Consider the following 16,855-nt stretch of genomic DNA (forward strand, 5'->3'; position numbering starts at 1 on the left):
CCACCACCCCTCTATCTTTTTCTCTAGGAGCTGCCTTGTGAAGGCTGGAACCGGGACGAGCTACACAGATGGAAAAGACAGAAGAAGAGGCAGGGGCAGACGGCAGCATGGCATCTATCGCTGACTACTACGCAGGAAAGAACGTGCTGATCACTGGCGCCACGGGCTTCATGGGCAAGGTGCTGGTGGAGAAACTGCTGCGGTCCTGTCCAGACGTCCGATCCCTCTACCTCCTGGTTAGGCCTAAGGCTGGACAGTCCATGCAGGAACGGGTCAGCGACATGATGAAGTGCAAGGTGAGGGGCACAACTCAAAGTTTTAGTACACTACTAGGCTGTAGTACACTAGGCTGTAGTACACTAGGCTGTAGTGCACTAGGCTGTAGTACACTAGGCTGTAGTACACTAGGCTGTAGTACACTAGACTGTAGTACACTAGACTGTAGTACACTAGGCTGTAGTACACTAGGCTGTATAGTGCACTAGGCTGTAGTACACTAGGCTGTATAGTACACTAGGCTGTATAGTGCACTAGGCTGTAGTACACTAGGCTGTAGTACACTAGGTTGTATAGTACACTAGGCTGTAGTACATTAGGCTGTAGTACATTAGGCTGTAGTACACTAGGCTGTGTAGTACACTAGGCTGTATAGTACACTAAGCTGTATAGTACACTAGGCTGTATAGTACACTAGGCTGTATAGTACACTAGGCTGTAGTACACTAGGCTGTAGTACACTAGGCTGTATAGTACACTAGGCTGTAGTACACTAGGCTGTAGTACACTAGGTTGTATAGTACACTAGGCTGTAGTACACTAGGCTGTAGTACACTAGGCTGTGTAGTACACTAGGCTGTAGTACACTAGGCTGTATAGTACACTAGGCTGTAGTACACTAGGCTGTATAGTACACTAGGCTGTATAGTACACTAGGCTGTAGTACACTCTACCAGGGGGTGTATCTAGTCTAAAGAAGGTCCTTCTCATGATGTCATCCTATTGATCTGCACTGATCTGAAGTGAAGGCAAACTGTATAATTCATCTGTTTCCTGTTGGCTTTGTGCCACATGCAGGTTGATTGGCTTAGGTGTTTTGTATTCTCGCAGCTTTGTGTTTATTGAAACATTGCTTGATGTTGTGAGAGAAATGTCCCAATGAATAATATCTAAAATGGTTTTATGTTGTTTTATGGCTGTTGCCAGTGAAGTTCAAGTGGACTAAGCTCATCCAAACCATACGAGCCTACTCACCTACAGAGAGATAAAGGGACGAGAGAGAAAGGAAGAGAAAGAAAGAGGGAGGGAGGGAGAGAGGGATGGGATGGGAAAAGACTGTGTTGGGAAAAGACTGAACTCTGATAGATTGAGACTGGGAGAGTATTGACGTGTTCACAAATGCATGCTGAAGCATCGGGGCTCTCTTTTACTCTCTGCTGCTACTGATGTTGTTATTGCACTCTAACTGAAAACACACACACACACAGATAATTAACTCTGTCAACAATGGAGGCACCAGTTAATGGTACAGAGAGAGAGAGAGATTCTACCTGCTGTGATTTTTGAATTCAAACGCCCAGAATGTGTCTTCACACACCAGAGAAAGGATAACAACTTGGTGTTCATCAAACTCGGTAGTCTGTTTGTGAAGTTGACAGCACTAGCCAGCCAAACAAGACAGACAGGGAGGACAGGATAAAGAAACAGACTGGCTGCCATATCAAACCAGACCATTCAAAGGAATGTGTTTAACTACGGCTGTATAAAGCATTTCCCTCCTTTCCCTTATTCATGTCACTGTTGCAGTCTGCATAGTCTCTCATACAGTCTTAACAACAGCGCGCACTTGAGATTCTGGGTGCCAAGATTATGGTCTCTGTATTATCCGTCTTAGACAGAGGTTTTTCTTCACAAACGAGATTTCTATAGGATGAATGCTCTCTGCCCGTTCCAGCCGCCCTTCATGCCGTATGGCCTTATGGATATTGAATGTCACTCAGAACACTTGTTGCTAGGTAACGGCCAAATCGAGCATCTCTGTGGGCTTCGTTAAAAGCATGTTATCAGGCAAAGGTGCTGTGACCTGGAAAAGGACATCCAGATAGACATCTGATTGAATTGACTCTCTCCTGATATGCCTTGACCATTAAAGAATAGGCCTATAAATGAGCTGTTGTCTGGTTAGTTGAGTTCTGTGAATTGCAGGGCATTGGATGTAATGTAAAGTGTGATAGATATGCATAAGGGGTAAGGGTGCCTTAGTTGAGGCTTTTTTGCATGCCTTCTCCCACTAATAGGCTGCTATTCTCTTATATTCTAGACATATAATAACCTTATTTAGAGCTGAAACACATAGAATAACCTTATTTAGAGCTGAAACAGAGCTTTAGCCCAGCGTGTTCTAGAGTCAGGGTGCAGATCTGTGTGGGAGAGGTGGGGGATGCTGGAATGCTATAGGGGCAAGAAGGAGAATCTACTGGAATTCTGCTGACTGGGCTTGGGTCTGAGTGGGTGATGACCTGGCCAATATGTTCTGTATTGAGAATTGGTCAGTGGAAGAGGAGTGGTTTTTAGTTTGGTGGGATGTGGTTGGTGGAACCTAGATGGCTCCATGTAATCTGTGAAGGGATGCTGTGTGTGTGTGTGTGTGTGTGTGTGTGTGTGTGTGTGTGTGTGTGTGTGTGTGTGTGTGTGTGTGTGTGTGTGTGTGTGTGTGTGTGTGTGTGTGTGTGTGTGTGTGTGTGTGTGTGTGGTGTGTGTGTGTGTGTTCGTGTACCTTATTAGTTGCTGACTCCAGCAGTCATCTGGATCTCACCAAGGGAGGGCCAGAACAGAACAGCTGCCCTGGTGTACTGCATCCCAGAACTGCCCACCTTCTGTTCTCCTGTTTATTAACACCACACCTCAGCTATTACCACACCTCTCTTATCAAACAGTCTAGTGGAAATGTAACTTGTTGGCTTTCCATATTTGTTCAAACTTGTACTCAGTTATCAGAGGGAAGGAGGAGGAGAGCATGGAGGGCGTTGAACCAGGCCTCTACTGAACAACTGTTGTGTTGTTCTTGTTTTGGTAAAGAACAGTCATCTCTCTCTTTGTCCTCGTCTTGCTCTGAATGAAGGGTCCATTGTGTGACTGACGGAGCAGCAGGGAAGCAAGGGCGTGGTGATATACTGTGTCTTCTGCCCTTGAGCAAGGCAGTTAAGCCACACAAGAACTGTTCTCCGGGCGCTGATGACGTAGATTAAAGCAGCCTCCCGTACCTCTCTGATTCAGAGGGGTTGGGTTAAATGCGGAAGACACATTTCGGTCTCTCTCTCTCGCTCTCTCTCTCTCTCTCTCTCTCTCTCTCTCTCTCTCTCTCTCTCTCTCTCTCTCTCTCTCTCTCTCTCTCTCTCTCTCTCTCTCTCTCTCTCTCTCTCTCTCTCTCTCTCTCTCTCTCTCTCTCTCTCTCTCTCTCTCTCTCTCTCTCTCTCTCTCTCTCTCTCTCTCTCTCTCTCTCTCTCTCTCTCTCTCTCTCTCTCTCTCTCTCTCTCTCTCTCTCTCTCTCTCTCTCTCTCTCTCTCTCTCTCTCTCTCTCTCTCTCTCTCCACACACCTAACCACATGGATGTATATTTCTTAGAAAAAGCCTGTGGCTGTAGTGTAGGCTATGTGCTTTTCCTGTTTTAATCTCATCCCACAGTGCCAGTCGGGTCTGTCTGTTGGGACATGCCTGGAGCAATGTTCCGTCTATTTGTTTTTGGCACTGACCAAATTTCAGTTCTGCTGAGAGCATGAAAATTCTGTGCAATTTACAGCACGTGTTTACTGTGAACACTGTGGCTGTACCTACTTTATGTTAGTTATAATAGTGGCCAAGTAGGCTACTGTGGCTATTTGATCATAATATAGGCCTACCAGTGTGGCCTACCATCAAAAACAATGGAGAAAAAGCATCCCATAACTTTTTAACATGGAAATAGCTGTTCTATCATTCACCCTACAGTAGCAGCCAATGTGTGGTGTTCAGTGTAGATCTACATTCCATTAAACTTTTGATAAAAACGTGCAGGGGTTGATATTAAACTGGTCTCCCGAGTGGCGCAGTGTTCTAAGGCACTGCAACTCGGTACAAGAGGTGTCACTGCAGTACCTGGTTTGAATCCAGGCTGCATCATATCCGGCTGTGATTGGGAGTCCAATAGGGTGGGGCACAGTTGGCCCAGTGTTGTCCGAGGTAGGCCATCATTGTAAATAAGAATTTGTTCTTAACTGACTTGCCTAGTTAAATATATATATATATTTTTTTTAACTGTTTATCCACTTGTCCTTCAGACAAGGAGGTGACTGAAAATGTTGGTGTGTTGTTTGATGCAAGAAACCATTTTACAAAATAAAATGCATTATTTTCCCCATACCATTATTACAGAGAATCAGACAAATTATGCTACCCTCTGCCTATTGGCTACTTAGCTTATTCAAGCCGGTCTCAAAATACAACATTGATGTTGCAGTGACCGTCACGAGTCATGAAGGCAGTCAAATTCCACGTGACCGTTTAGTCATGGTAATTAGGCTTCTCCAAGCTCTGATGCTGCTGATGGTCATTAGTTACCAAACTTGCTAACTGCCTGGTACTAGGCACTCTATTGTCCCTCAAATCACTCTGACATCAATGCAAATGTAATTACAAAACCAATCAAACACTTCATAAGAGCCCATGAGCTCATGTAGTGCAACGTTTATATAGGCAATGCAATTGCATGAGAAAACAGAGTGATGGCCTCTATTAAAAAGAGGAGGAACCCATCAGCTTTTTATAGGCTAGGCCTACTTTATTTATTTCTCAACATTCCTAATATTAAGCAAATATGAAGCACATTGCTTATCTTTACAACAGGAGTATAGCCTACCTGGCTGGCATGAAAATTAACCACAGGAAAAGCGTCCTCCATTCGCTATTTAAGTGCAGAGATGACATGTATTTTTCCCCTACCACTGTTTGCATGATAATGGTCCATTCTAAATCAAAACAAATTTCACACATATATTATTTAGTGTACAGTTGAAGTCGGAAGTTTACATACACCTTAGCCAAATACATTTAAACTCAGTTTTTCACAATTCCTGACATTTAATCCTAGTAAAGATTCCCTGTCTTAAGTCAGTTAGGATCACCACTTTATTTTAAGAATGTGAAATGTAAGAATAATAGTAGAGAGAATGATTTATTTCAAATTTTATTTCTTTCATCACATTCCCAGTGGGTCAGAAGATTACATACACTCAATTAGTATTTGGTAGCATTGCCTTTAAATTGTTAAACTTGGGTCAAACGTTTTGGGCAGCCTTCCACACGCTTCCCACAATAGGTTGGGTGAATTTTGGCCCATTCCTCCTGACAGAGCTGGTGTAACTGAGTCAGGTTTGAAGGCCTCCTTGCTCGCACACACTTTTTCAGTTCTGCCCACAAATGTTCTATAGGGTTGAGGTCAGGGCTTTGTGATGGCCACTCCAATACCTTGACTTTGTTGTCCTTAAGCCATTTTGCCACAACTTTGGAAGTATGCTTGGGGTCATTGTCCATTTGGAAGACCCATTTGTGACCAAGCTTTAACTTCCTGACTGATGTCTTGAGATGTTGCTTCAATATATCCACATAATTTTCCATCCTCATGATGCCATCTATTTTGTGAAGTGCACCAGTCCCTCCTGCAGCAAAGCACCCCCACAACATGATGCTGTCACCCCCGTGCTTCACGGTTGGGATGGTGTTCTTCGGCTTGCAAGCATCCCCCTTTTTCCTCCAAACACAATGATGGCCATTATGGCCAAACAGTTCTATTTTTGTTTCATCAGACCAGAGGACATTTCTCCAAAAAGTATGATCTTTGTCCCCATGTGCAGTTGCAAACCGTAGTCTGGCTTTTTTATGGCGGTTTTGGAGCAGTGGCTTCTTCCTTGCTGAGCGTCCTTTCAAGTTATGTTGATGTAGGACTCGTTTTACTGTGGATATAGATACTTTTGTACCTGTTTCCTCCAGCCTCTTCACAAGGTCTTTTGTGGTTGTTCTGGGATTGATTTGCACTTTTTGCACCAAAGTACGTTCATCTCTAGGAGACAGAATGCGTCTCCTTCCCGAGCGGTATGATGGCTGCGTGGTCCCATGGTGTTTATACTTGCGTACTATTGTTTGTACAGATGAACGTGGTACCTTCAGGCGTTTGGAAATTGCTCCCAAGGATGAACCAGACTTGTGGACGTCTACAATGTTTTTTCTGAGGTCTTGGCTGATTTCTTTTGATTTGACCATGATGTCAAGCAAAGAGGCACTGAATTTGAAGGTAGGCCTTGAAATACATCCACAGGTACACCTCGATTTGACTCGAATGATGTCAACTAGCCTATCAGAAGCTTCTAAAGTCATGACATAATTTTCTGGAATTTTCCAAGCTGTTTAAAGGCACAGTCAACTTAGTGTATGTAAACTTCTGACCCACTGGAATTGTGATACAGTGAATTATATGTGAAATAATCTGTCTGTAAAGAATTGTTGTAAAAACTACTTGTGTCATGCACAAAGTAGATGTCCTAACCAACTTGCCAAAACTAGTTTGTTAACAGGAAATTTGTGGAGCTGTTGAAAAACAAGTTTTAATGACTCCAACCTAAGTGTATGTAAACTTCTGACTTCAACTGTATGTAAAGACTAAATCAAGAATAGTCTGATGGGTGCAATATTAGCCTATCACTTGTGAATTATATATTATCAATTGTATATGAGGCCCAGCATAAGAAACAATGCCTTTTTTAAATGACTTTTTCGAATCATAGTCGCACACCTCATGTAGCCTAGCCCATAGGCCTATATGTTTTAATAAGGATTGTATCACAATTAAAGTGGCCAAATAACTTCTTAAAATGAAGCACATTAAATCCGCTTTACAACGGATGTGGAGTTTAACTGGCATACATAATGTATGCAGCGCGTGAGTTTCAAGTTTGGGGAAGAACATTTTCACCATAAAAATGCACCTTTATAATAAAAGCATTACCTGCATATCATATTTGTGGTCACTTTTGATAATGCTGTTTTCCCATTAGCGCTTATAGCCTACTGCCGTGTGCGTATTGCTGTGCTTATAATGTGAAGAAATAGCCTCATAGTTTATCAACATTTTAAGCTAAACGTTCTGATCTGTTGCGTCAGCCTCATTGCGTCAAAAAGTTTTTTTGATGCTAGTGGTTGTATTAATTTGGGATATATCGCATCCGTCCCAGACTATGTTCGGAATATTTTTTTCTCGCACAGAATAGAATAGGTCAACTTTTGTACTATGGAGCATAGTATTGACATAGGCTAGTGCTTTTGCTGTTCGTTAGGCCTACTCATCTTGTTGGCTGACAAAGTAAATGTGGACAGTTCTTCCAATATCTTCAATATGCGCCTCGTTATTGGATAAGGATGCGCGCTGTTGCGTCCCCGATGTGTCTGTCTATAGGTATAAAGTACCTATTTCTTTGTTAACCGCTCAAAATCGTTTGGAGAAAATATCCTTTGTATTTTATTCAGCTTTGTTCAATTGTATTCTTCATACTATAAAATAATGCCACGAAATTCTAAGCAAATCTTGTCTGGTAAATGAACTAGTGTAGCCCACAGCCATATGGCATAGCCACATCAGTATCTAACATAAGGACAACTCAGAGCATGCTATTCTGTTCTTCTGAAATAGACTACATTTTCTTCATATCATGTTTCTTTAGACCTGTCTAAAATAAATAATGGATTTATTGTGAATGTGTAGGCTATATTACATTTATTAGACTTTTTCAAATGTAGATGTTCCAAAGGTCTGCATCCGTGTCTTGTAGGCTGTGTGTGGAAGCCAGGAAATGCTAAATGAGTTTATGTTCATGAACGTTCAATTACCGTGAGACCAACAGTTATTTGCTTGACAATCACTGGCTGACAAATTTTCATGGCCGCCACAGCGCTACTTGGGAATCGACCAGTCGATTGTGATTGTTGAGTGCTTCTCTCTGTCCGCTATATTTTTTCTGCGGCGGAAGTTCCGGGGAGCTGCGTGGCAGTGAAAGCATTGGCCTGGAGTTTAGTCTCTACTCAGGGAGGGAGGGTAGGGCCAGATCAGAATGACAGCCAGGACAGACTACCTAGCCAGTCATCTAAAGGTTACTGTACTACCACATCCATACCCCATAAGGACCCCGAGTTTTCCTGACCACAGAACCTGACCAGGAAAACTCGGGGTCCTTATGGGGTATGGATGGTCAGGTTCTGTGGTCAGGAAAAACTAGAGTGGAGGAAAGCTGGCCAATGATGACTTAATAATCCATTGGCTCCTTTAAGGTGCACCTGCCATTTACCGGCCATTTACACATTTGAATCATTTCTATGATATGATGAAAAACTGAGTTGTAAAATTGAAGCAAGGCATGTTGGCCAGGCAATGTAAAATCCACAAAGCTTACAAGCTTGGCATTCAGCCTATATTAAGATTTCCATATTAGGCACCTACTCCACCTAGATATTTAACACACTTTTACAGAAACCTACGATGACAATTAGTATTTCAGGGCACTCTATAACTGAAATAGCCTCAAGCGTTCATGCCTCACTGAATTCAATGTCAGTAATTGCATCCCCAGCTGGCTCTCTATATGCGGTAGCAATTGAGCTTGGGGACGAGGTTACACGTTGTCCAGTGGAAACAAAACCTCCGTTTAGATTAAGGCTACAACCACGTACGTCCATAATGTATTTAGAAATGTCTGCTTTTGTGGATTCCTTTGTTTCAGTGCTCTGTGCTAAACCAGTGGTGACAGTGGCTGGTACTTTAATCTTCTCTGGTATTGCATCCTTGAATTATTGGAGCCCCTGGGATGGATGGGCCGGCTGGTGTGGACCAAGTACCTCTGGGGAGCATCCAGGGTAACACTTATTGACTGGCTGTGTTTACAAGGCTAGTCTACACACTGCAGTGGTACCTGCTCTAGTATGAGTGTTTCAAGAGTCACCCACAGTGAAGGAGGGAAGGCCCTCTCAACTCCCCAGCTCATTAAGGGTACTGCGGAGAAATGTGTTTGTGTGTGTGCGCACGTGCGTGTGCTCGTGGATATGCATGGGTCCCCCACGAACACATTGCATTATCGATTTCCTCTTTTTTGCAACTAGTATTCAGGCCTGATTGCTTTCTTCCCTAACAGGGAGCTTGGTGTTTCCACTTGTTCCTGCCCTACTTATAGCCTTGTAACTGTCTCCCTGCATTGATAAATGCCAGCTCTCACTGTGGGTAATCACCTTTAACACAGGCAGGGCATAACTGTTGGTGGGTTATGGCTGTAAAACGGGTCTATGGCTAGCACTGCTGCTCCCATCTGGCCAGGTGTTATTGAACCAGGTCCAATGACTGCACCCTATAGTATGATGTGTTGTTTACTGCGTGGAATTACATTTCAATACATAAAGGTATATTACAAGGCCCTGTAGAGCTCTGTTTAAATGGTGGATCTAACAGTTCAGAGAGCACTCACCCACCCAGGGCTATACCGTTACACACAGGTCCCGCCCAGAGACAGGGAGTTTGACAGAGAGAGGCCTGGGCTGCCAACTTGGCACGGTGCCAGTCATTTCATGCCGCTCCTCATCTGAGGCTGGTTGACATGTGGCACGAGGGGCAGAGAGGCAGCGAGGCTGGCAGTAGGCACCACACACCCACGACTCCCTTCAGAGAGAGAGAGAGAGAGAATGTTTTCTGTATAATTAGGCCACAAATGAACTTGGTTTGTGAAACAAATTAGCACATTGCACAGTGCCGGGAGAGCCATCAGGGTAGGGCAGACATGCATTTAGCACATGCTCAGTGGTGGCTCTTATCCTAATGGGGACCACAGCAACCCACACTGGTGTCCCCATAGGGATAAAGAGTCTGCCAAGCGCCTTGCCCTTTCCACATCTAGATAGTTGTTTGCGTATTAGACAAGGCATTTAGCTGATCCAATGTGATGGTCTTTCTGCATGATTGATGACCTTCTCTTTTTGTGCCTTGGTGCACACCAAATCACAACGTCTCCAACTCTAACAGATGCCCTACATGAATGACCTGGAGGAGGCAGTAGACAGAGCCCTGAGTACATCTCTTCAGACCTGCACAGCCATTGGTCACCTACTGCTCTCCAGTCTTGGACTTGTGGTTGATGGATGGAGCTTAAACAGCGAGAGGAAAAGAGAGAGAGTGTCGCTGTGAAATATGAAAGTATGGTATGCTTGGGGGTCAGAGTTGACTTGTTCATGTGTAATGACTTAGCCCTTGGTGTGTGTGTGTGTGTGTGTTTGTGTGTGCGCGGGTGTGTGTGTGTGTTTGCATGCTATTGATCTGCCTGGGATGAGAAAGCTCCATTTTCATTTCCTCTAAAGGAGTCAGAGGTTCTGAGAAGCTCCAGGTTTTGATGTCAGGATAGATAAGAGCCTGTTCTCTATAACACAGAGGATATCGTGTTCATCAAGATTACCCAGCCTCCCTGTGTTCCTCCCTTTGATAAACTGTGAATGGAAACTGATTGAAACACACATCGTCACCAGGCTGAATCAAACCACCATAAGGTTTCCTTTAAGGAATAAGTGATTCATGTGAAGGAGGAGGTGTGGATGCCTGTAGAATGCTGATTCTCTTACATGGAAACATTCCATTTGTGTGGAAGCACCTCTGGTATGTTTTGTTGAAGTGTTTGTGTTTTTCTTGCCATGATGCGGTGTGTGTCTCTGTGCCCGTTGGAGCGTGGGGGTGCTGTCAGCTTGGTTTCCTCTGTATTCGATGGATTGATGACAGTAGCGCTCCGACCCGAGTTCCGGGATGTGGAGAGGGCTGTGGTCCCTCTGAGGAGCGTTACTTGTGGACCCCGGAGGCCGAACACCCCTCTGGACCAGGGCCGGCCGCCGGGGGCCACAAGTAACGCTCCTCAGAGGGACCACAGCCCTCTCCACATCCCTCTGTCACCTTCCCTAACCTCTAGGGGTTACAACGGTACGACCACTGAGGAGAAGATGCAGTTAGCCTGAGCAGTAAGTTTGCTTGATCAGTAAAGCATGGTGTTAGGCCTGTCCCTGTCGGTAGTCTCCAGCGATCACATGGATTTCTATCTCTCATTAGAAAGTAGTCCTTAGAGGGCCTCCCGGGTGGCGCAGTGGTCTAGGGCACTGCAGCGCTAGCTGCGCCACCAGAGACTCTGGGATCGCGCCCAGGCTCTGTCGCAGCCGGCCGCGACCGGGAGGTCCGTGGGGCGACGCACAATTGGCCTAGCGTCGTCCGGGTTAGGGAGGGTTTGGCCGGTAGGGATATCCTTGTCTCATCGAGCACCAGCGACTCCTGTGGCGGGCCGGGCGCAGTGCGCGCTAACCAAGGGGGCCAGGTGCACGGTGTTTCCTCTGACACATTGGTGCGGCTGGCTTCCGGGTTGGAGGCGCACTGTGTTAAGAAGCAGTGCAGCTTGGTTGGGTTGTGTTTCGGAGGACGCATGGCTTTCGACCTTCGTCTCTCCCGAGCCCGTACGGGAGTTGTAGCGATGAGACAAGATAGTAATTACTAACAATTGGATACCACGGAAATTGGGGAGAAAAGGGGGTAAAAAAAAGAAAATTTAAAAAAGAAAGTAGTCCATAGTTCCATTTGGTTTGTTCTAGAGGGATAATGGAATTTTCCATGGCTTGCCATGAGGTCACTGTCTCAGAAGTGGAATGCCATGCCATCGGTATGCCGACTGCCGAGAGCAAATTCTAATATTGATGTCTGTCACCGTAAAGTAAACTGTACTGTCTTGTTGGTATTGATCCTCTTGCATTGAGTTGAGCACAGCGTCAGATAGCCTCCAGCTGGGACTGGATGATCAGCAATGCTCTGTCCTCCGCCTCTGTTTGCTTTTATGACCTATGCCCTGGTCTGCACCGCTGAAGAATCCTCCGGGTCTTTGAGGAGCCGTGGTATGTACGGGAACTGGATGACGTCCAAGAGAGCTGGCACTCTCTCCCAGAGGACTCGTTCCTGGAAGTCCACTCCAATGTTTCCTCCCAAGAGCCAACCACAGAGAATATAAAGACTAAACAGAGATAATAAACTGAGACAGACACATAGAAATGGCTTAAAGTCATGATACATCTTTAAACAACTACATTCCCTATATTATAGTGCTCTACCTTTGTACTGTAGACTTATCGGGACTTCTAGCTACTGTAGATTTCCGGCTTTGTGATCAGCTGAGAGGGGTCCAACCACAAAGCAGACCCAATTACCCAGCATCCATCCACCCAGCCTGGCTGAAAAACTAACAGCTGTTCGACCAGGGGCGGGAGAAGAGGCCAGGGATATCTTTGGTGTGTACTGTGTTTAATCTGAGCACTTACCAGCCGGCTACCTGCAGAGACAGCCTCTTTGGCCTACGTGTGTGTGTGTGTGTGTGTGTGTGTGTGTGTGTGTGTGTGTGTGTGTGTGTGTGTGTGTGTGTGTGTGTGTGTGTGTGTGTGTGTGTGTGTGTGTGTGTGTGTGTGTGTGTGTGTGTGTGTGTGTGTGTGTGTGTGTGTGTGTGTGTGTGTGTGTGTGTGTGTGTGTGTACTTACATGTGTCTATGTTCATTTGTGTGTCTTACCCCGTGTGCATTTATGTGCCAATCCTGAGCTGTACATGTGATTGCTTCAGCCACCAGGGACCCTGTATATGAAGCAGGACAGGTGCCCAGTCTGCATCACTCCAGAGCTGCAGCCAGTCTTCTATGTCATGATTCTATTTCACGCCTGTGAAGTTGCGGCTCACCCGGCATAGAGACACCCAGTCAGCTCCACTCCCCATCACATCCAACCACAGCCCACCATGCAGGAGCAATACAATCGCAATATGCTGCTGTATACAAGCCTCCCTAGGGACAACAGCACACACAAACCACTCTACATCCTTCCTTTCTGTCATTCACATTGTAACTTTTATTCCCTTCCCTCTCTTGATCTCGCTCTAGCTACTTTCTCTTTCCCTGCCATATCTTTGCTCCAGGGGACAGCTGTCTCTCTCTCTCTCTTTCTCTTTGCCTGACATCTCTAAAGGGGCTGTGAATGAGTGGCTATATTTACAGGATGGTCAGTGAAGCTGTTTTAACATGGCAGCTTCGGTTGCTAGCTGTAAGGAAGGGGCCATTGGTGTTGGGTTTCTGTCGTTGGATTCGGGGTAAACATTGAACATTGAGATATTAAAGACATGATAGATCAGACTCATACTATATAAAGGAGTGAGAAGTGAATGGTTCTCTGTTGTAAGACAACTAATTTGGAATGTGCTGAGTGCAGGAAAACGATTGCATGTGACAGTACTGATAAGGGGAGAAACCGTTGAAGGCTCATATCACTTAGTTCCCTGCTTAGCAAGAATGATGCAATGTTTAGAGATAAGGAGGAGACTCCACCCAAAGTGGCGTATGAATACCACCAGGGGGAAGGTCATGTCGGTGTCTGAATACAGCTGTAATGACCCTTTGGGAAGAATTCAACTTGGTTAAGCTTCTCTAGTGTCTGAGTTATTTACTCTGAAAATTAGAATCTAACACTGTGAAAGTCCACAAACGCCACTGTTGAAGTGGGAGGAGAGTCTGAGATTTACGACCCCAAGGCCAAGCGGGAGGAGAGTCTGAGATTTACGACCCCAAGGCCAAGCGGGAGGAGAGTCTGAGATTTATGACCCCAAGGCCAAGCGGGAGCAGAGTCTGGAGATTTACGACCCCAAGGCCAAGCGGGAGCAGAGTCTGAGATTTACGACCCCAAGGCCAAGCGGGAGCAGAGTCTGGAGATTTACGACCCCAAGGCCAAGCGGGAGCAGAGTCTGAGATTTACGACCCCAAGGCCAAGCGGGAGCAGAGTCTGAGATTTACGACCCCAAGGCCAAGCGGGAGCAGAGTCTGGAGATTTACGACCCCAAGGCCAAGCGGGAGGAGAGTCTGGAGATTTACGACCCCAAGGTCAAGCGAGAGGAGAGTCTGAGATTTACGACCCCAGGGCCAAGCGAGAGGAGAGTCTGAGATTTACGACCCCTAGGCATTTCTTCACATATAGACTCATCTGGAGCAGGATGGCATGATCAGAGAGTACTCACCGACACAGGGTTATACCATTACACACAGGTTCCACCCAGAGACCCGCCCAGAGACAGGGAGTTTGACAGAGAGAGGCCTAGGCTGCCAGCTTTGCACGGTGCCAGTCATTTTATGCCGCTCCTCATCTGGGGCTGGTTGGCATGTGGCACGAGGGGCAGAGAGGCAGCGAGGCTGGCAGCCCTACATAGTCAGTCAGTATAACAGATATCTAATAGATAACTCTGTTGAATAGATAACCCCTGTTGAATGGATGCTGTGTTCTAGCCCAGTCATCCCAGCAGTAACACATCCCTCTTGGCTCTGTGTCTGAGGCTACAGAGAGATTAGCTCCTCTGTCTCAGCCCTGACGGCCATGCTGCACTGTTACTGTGGGAAGATGCGGGCACACATCCATACTCTGTCTTTCTCACACACATTGAAACTCATGCACACACACAGACACACAGAGAGAGTGAGAGTGACAGAGACAGAGACAGAGACAGAGACAGAGACAGAGACAGAGACAGAGACAGAGACGCTTTGTGCCAGAGGGGAGATCAGTGGTAGGCTGGCACTGGGAGACTGCCTCAGTCTCTCACAAAAGAACACCCATATCCCACAATGCCCTTCTATCCTCATCTCTGAACAAAGGCCATGCACAGGCCCACAATCTCTGACCTCACTTACCCCTCTGACCTTAATGCACTCACTCATTCTTCCCCCTCCCCCTTTCTTCCTCTCTCTCCCTCTCTCTTCCTCTCCCTCCCTCTCGCTGCCTCTCTCTTCCTCTCGCTGCCTCTCTCTTCCTCTCTCTCCTTCTCTCTTCCTCTCTCTCCCTCTCCCTTCCTCTCCCTCCCTCTCTATTTCTCTCTCCCTCCCTCTCTCTTCCTCTCTCCCTCATCTCTCTTCCTCTCCCTCCCTCTCTCTCCCATTCGCTTCCTCTCTTCCTCTCTCCCTCACTCTCTCACTCTCTTCCTCCTTTTCCCTATCCCTCTCTCTTGTCTTGAATGATGCTTTTTTACTACAAGGCTGACAGGTTACATTAATTCTGATAGGTTAGTAGCATTGGTACTATACATGATGTACAGTGTAGTAGTAGTGTTGGTACTATACATGATGTACAGTGTAGTAGTAGTATTGGTACTATACATGATGTACAGTGTAGTAGTAGTGTTGGTACTATACATGATGTACAGTGTAGTAGTAGTGTTGGTACTATACATGATGTACAGTGTAGTAGTAGCGTTGGTACTATACATGATGTACAGTGTAGTAGTAGTGTAGGTACTATACATGATGTACAGTGTAGTAGTAGTGTTGGTACTATACATGATGTACAGTGTAGTAGTAGTGTTGGTACTATACATGATGTACAGTGTAGTAGTAGTGTTGGTACTATACATGATGTACAGTGTAGTAGTAGTGTTGGTACTATACATGATGTACAGTGTAGTAGTAGTGTAGGTAATATACATGATGTACAGTGTAGTAGTAGCGTTGGTACTATACATGATGTACAGTGTAGTAGTAGTGTTGGTACTATACATGATGTACAGTGTAGTAGTAGTGTAGGTACTATAAATGCTGTATAGTGTAGTAGTAGTGTTGGTACTATACATGATGTATAGTGTAGTAGTAGTGTTGGTACTATACATGATGTACAGTGTAGTAGTAGTGTTGGTACTATACATGATGTACAGTGTAGTAGTAGTGTTGGTACTATACATGATGTATAGTGTAGTAGTAGTGTTGGTACTATACATGATGTACAGTGTAGTAGTAGTGTTGGTACTATACATGATGTACAGTGTAGTAGTAGTGTTGGTACTATACATGATGTACAGTGTAGTAGTAGTGTAGGTACTATAACTGCTGTATAGTGTAGTAGTAGTGTTGGTACTATACATGATGTACAGTGTAGTAGTAGTGTTGGTACTATACATGATGTACAGTGTAGTAGTAGTGTTGGTACTATACATGATGTACAGTGTAGTAGTAGTGTTGGTACTATACATGATGTACAGTGTAGTAGTAGTGTTGGTACTATACATGATGTACAGTGTAGTACTAGTGTTGGTACTATACATGATGTACAGTGTAGTAGTAGTGTAGGTACTATACATGATGTACAGTGTAGTAGTAGTGTTGGTACTATACATGATGTACAGTGTAGTAGTAGTGTTGGTACTATACATGATGTACAGTGTAGTAGTAGTGTTGGTACTATACATGATGTATAGTGTAGTAGTAGTGTTGGTACTATACATGATGTACAGTGTAGTAGTAGTGTTGGTACTATACATGATGTACAGTGTAGTAGTAGTGTTGGTACTATACATGATGTACAGTGTAGTAGTAGTGTTGGTACTATACATGATGTACAGTGTAGTAGTAGTGTTGGTACTATACATGATGTACAGTGTAGTAGTAGTGTTGGTACTATACATGATGTACAGTGTAGTAGTAGCGTGGGTACTATACATGATGTACAGTGTAGTAGTAGCGTTGGTACTATACATGATGTACAGTGTAGTAGTAGTGTTGGTACTATACATGATGTACAGTGTAGTAGTAGTGTTGGTACTATACATGATGTTGAGTGTAGTAGTAGTGTTGGTACTATACATGATGTACAGTGTAGTAGTAGTGTTGGTACTATACATGATGTACAGTGTAGTAGTAGTATTGGTACTATCCATGATGTACAGTGTAGTAGTAGTATTGGTACTATACATGATGTACAGTGTAGT

At 44.9% G+C, this 16,855-nt stretch overlaps 1 protein-coding gene across 1 annotated transcript in view; it reads left to right on the plus strand.

Annotated features, from left to right (window-relative positions):
- The window catches only part of LOC139533915 (fatty acyl-CoA reductase 1-like), a 63,129-nt gene that overhangs the window by 26,170 nt on the left and 20,104 nt on the right, over positions 1-16,855 (plus strand). The window contains exon 2 of the mRNA XM_071332404.1: positions 28-296. Within this exon, the coding sequence (XP_071188505.1) occupies positions 69-296 (228 nt within the window). The 5' untranslated portion in view covers positions 28-68. The remainder of the gene's footprint in view (positions 1-27; positions 297-16,855) is intronic.

Source organism: Salvelinus alpinus, chromosome 11, assembly GCF_045679555.1.
Source record: "Salvelinus alpinus chromosome 11, SLU_Salpinus.1, whole genome shotgun sequence".
In the NCBI taxonomy this organism is placed as follows: Eukaryota; Metazoa; Chordata; class Actinopteri; order Salmoniformes; family Salmonidae; genus Salvelinus; species Salvelinus alpinus.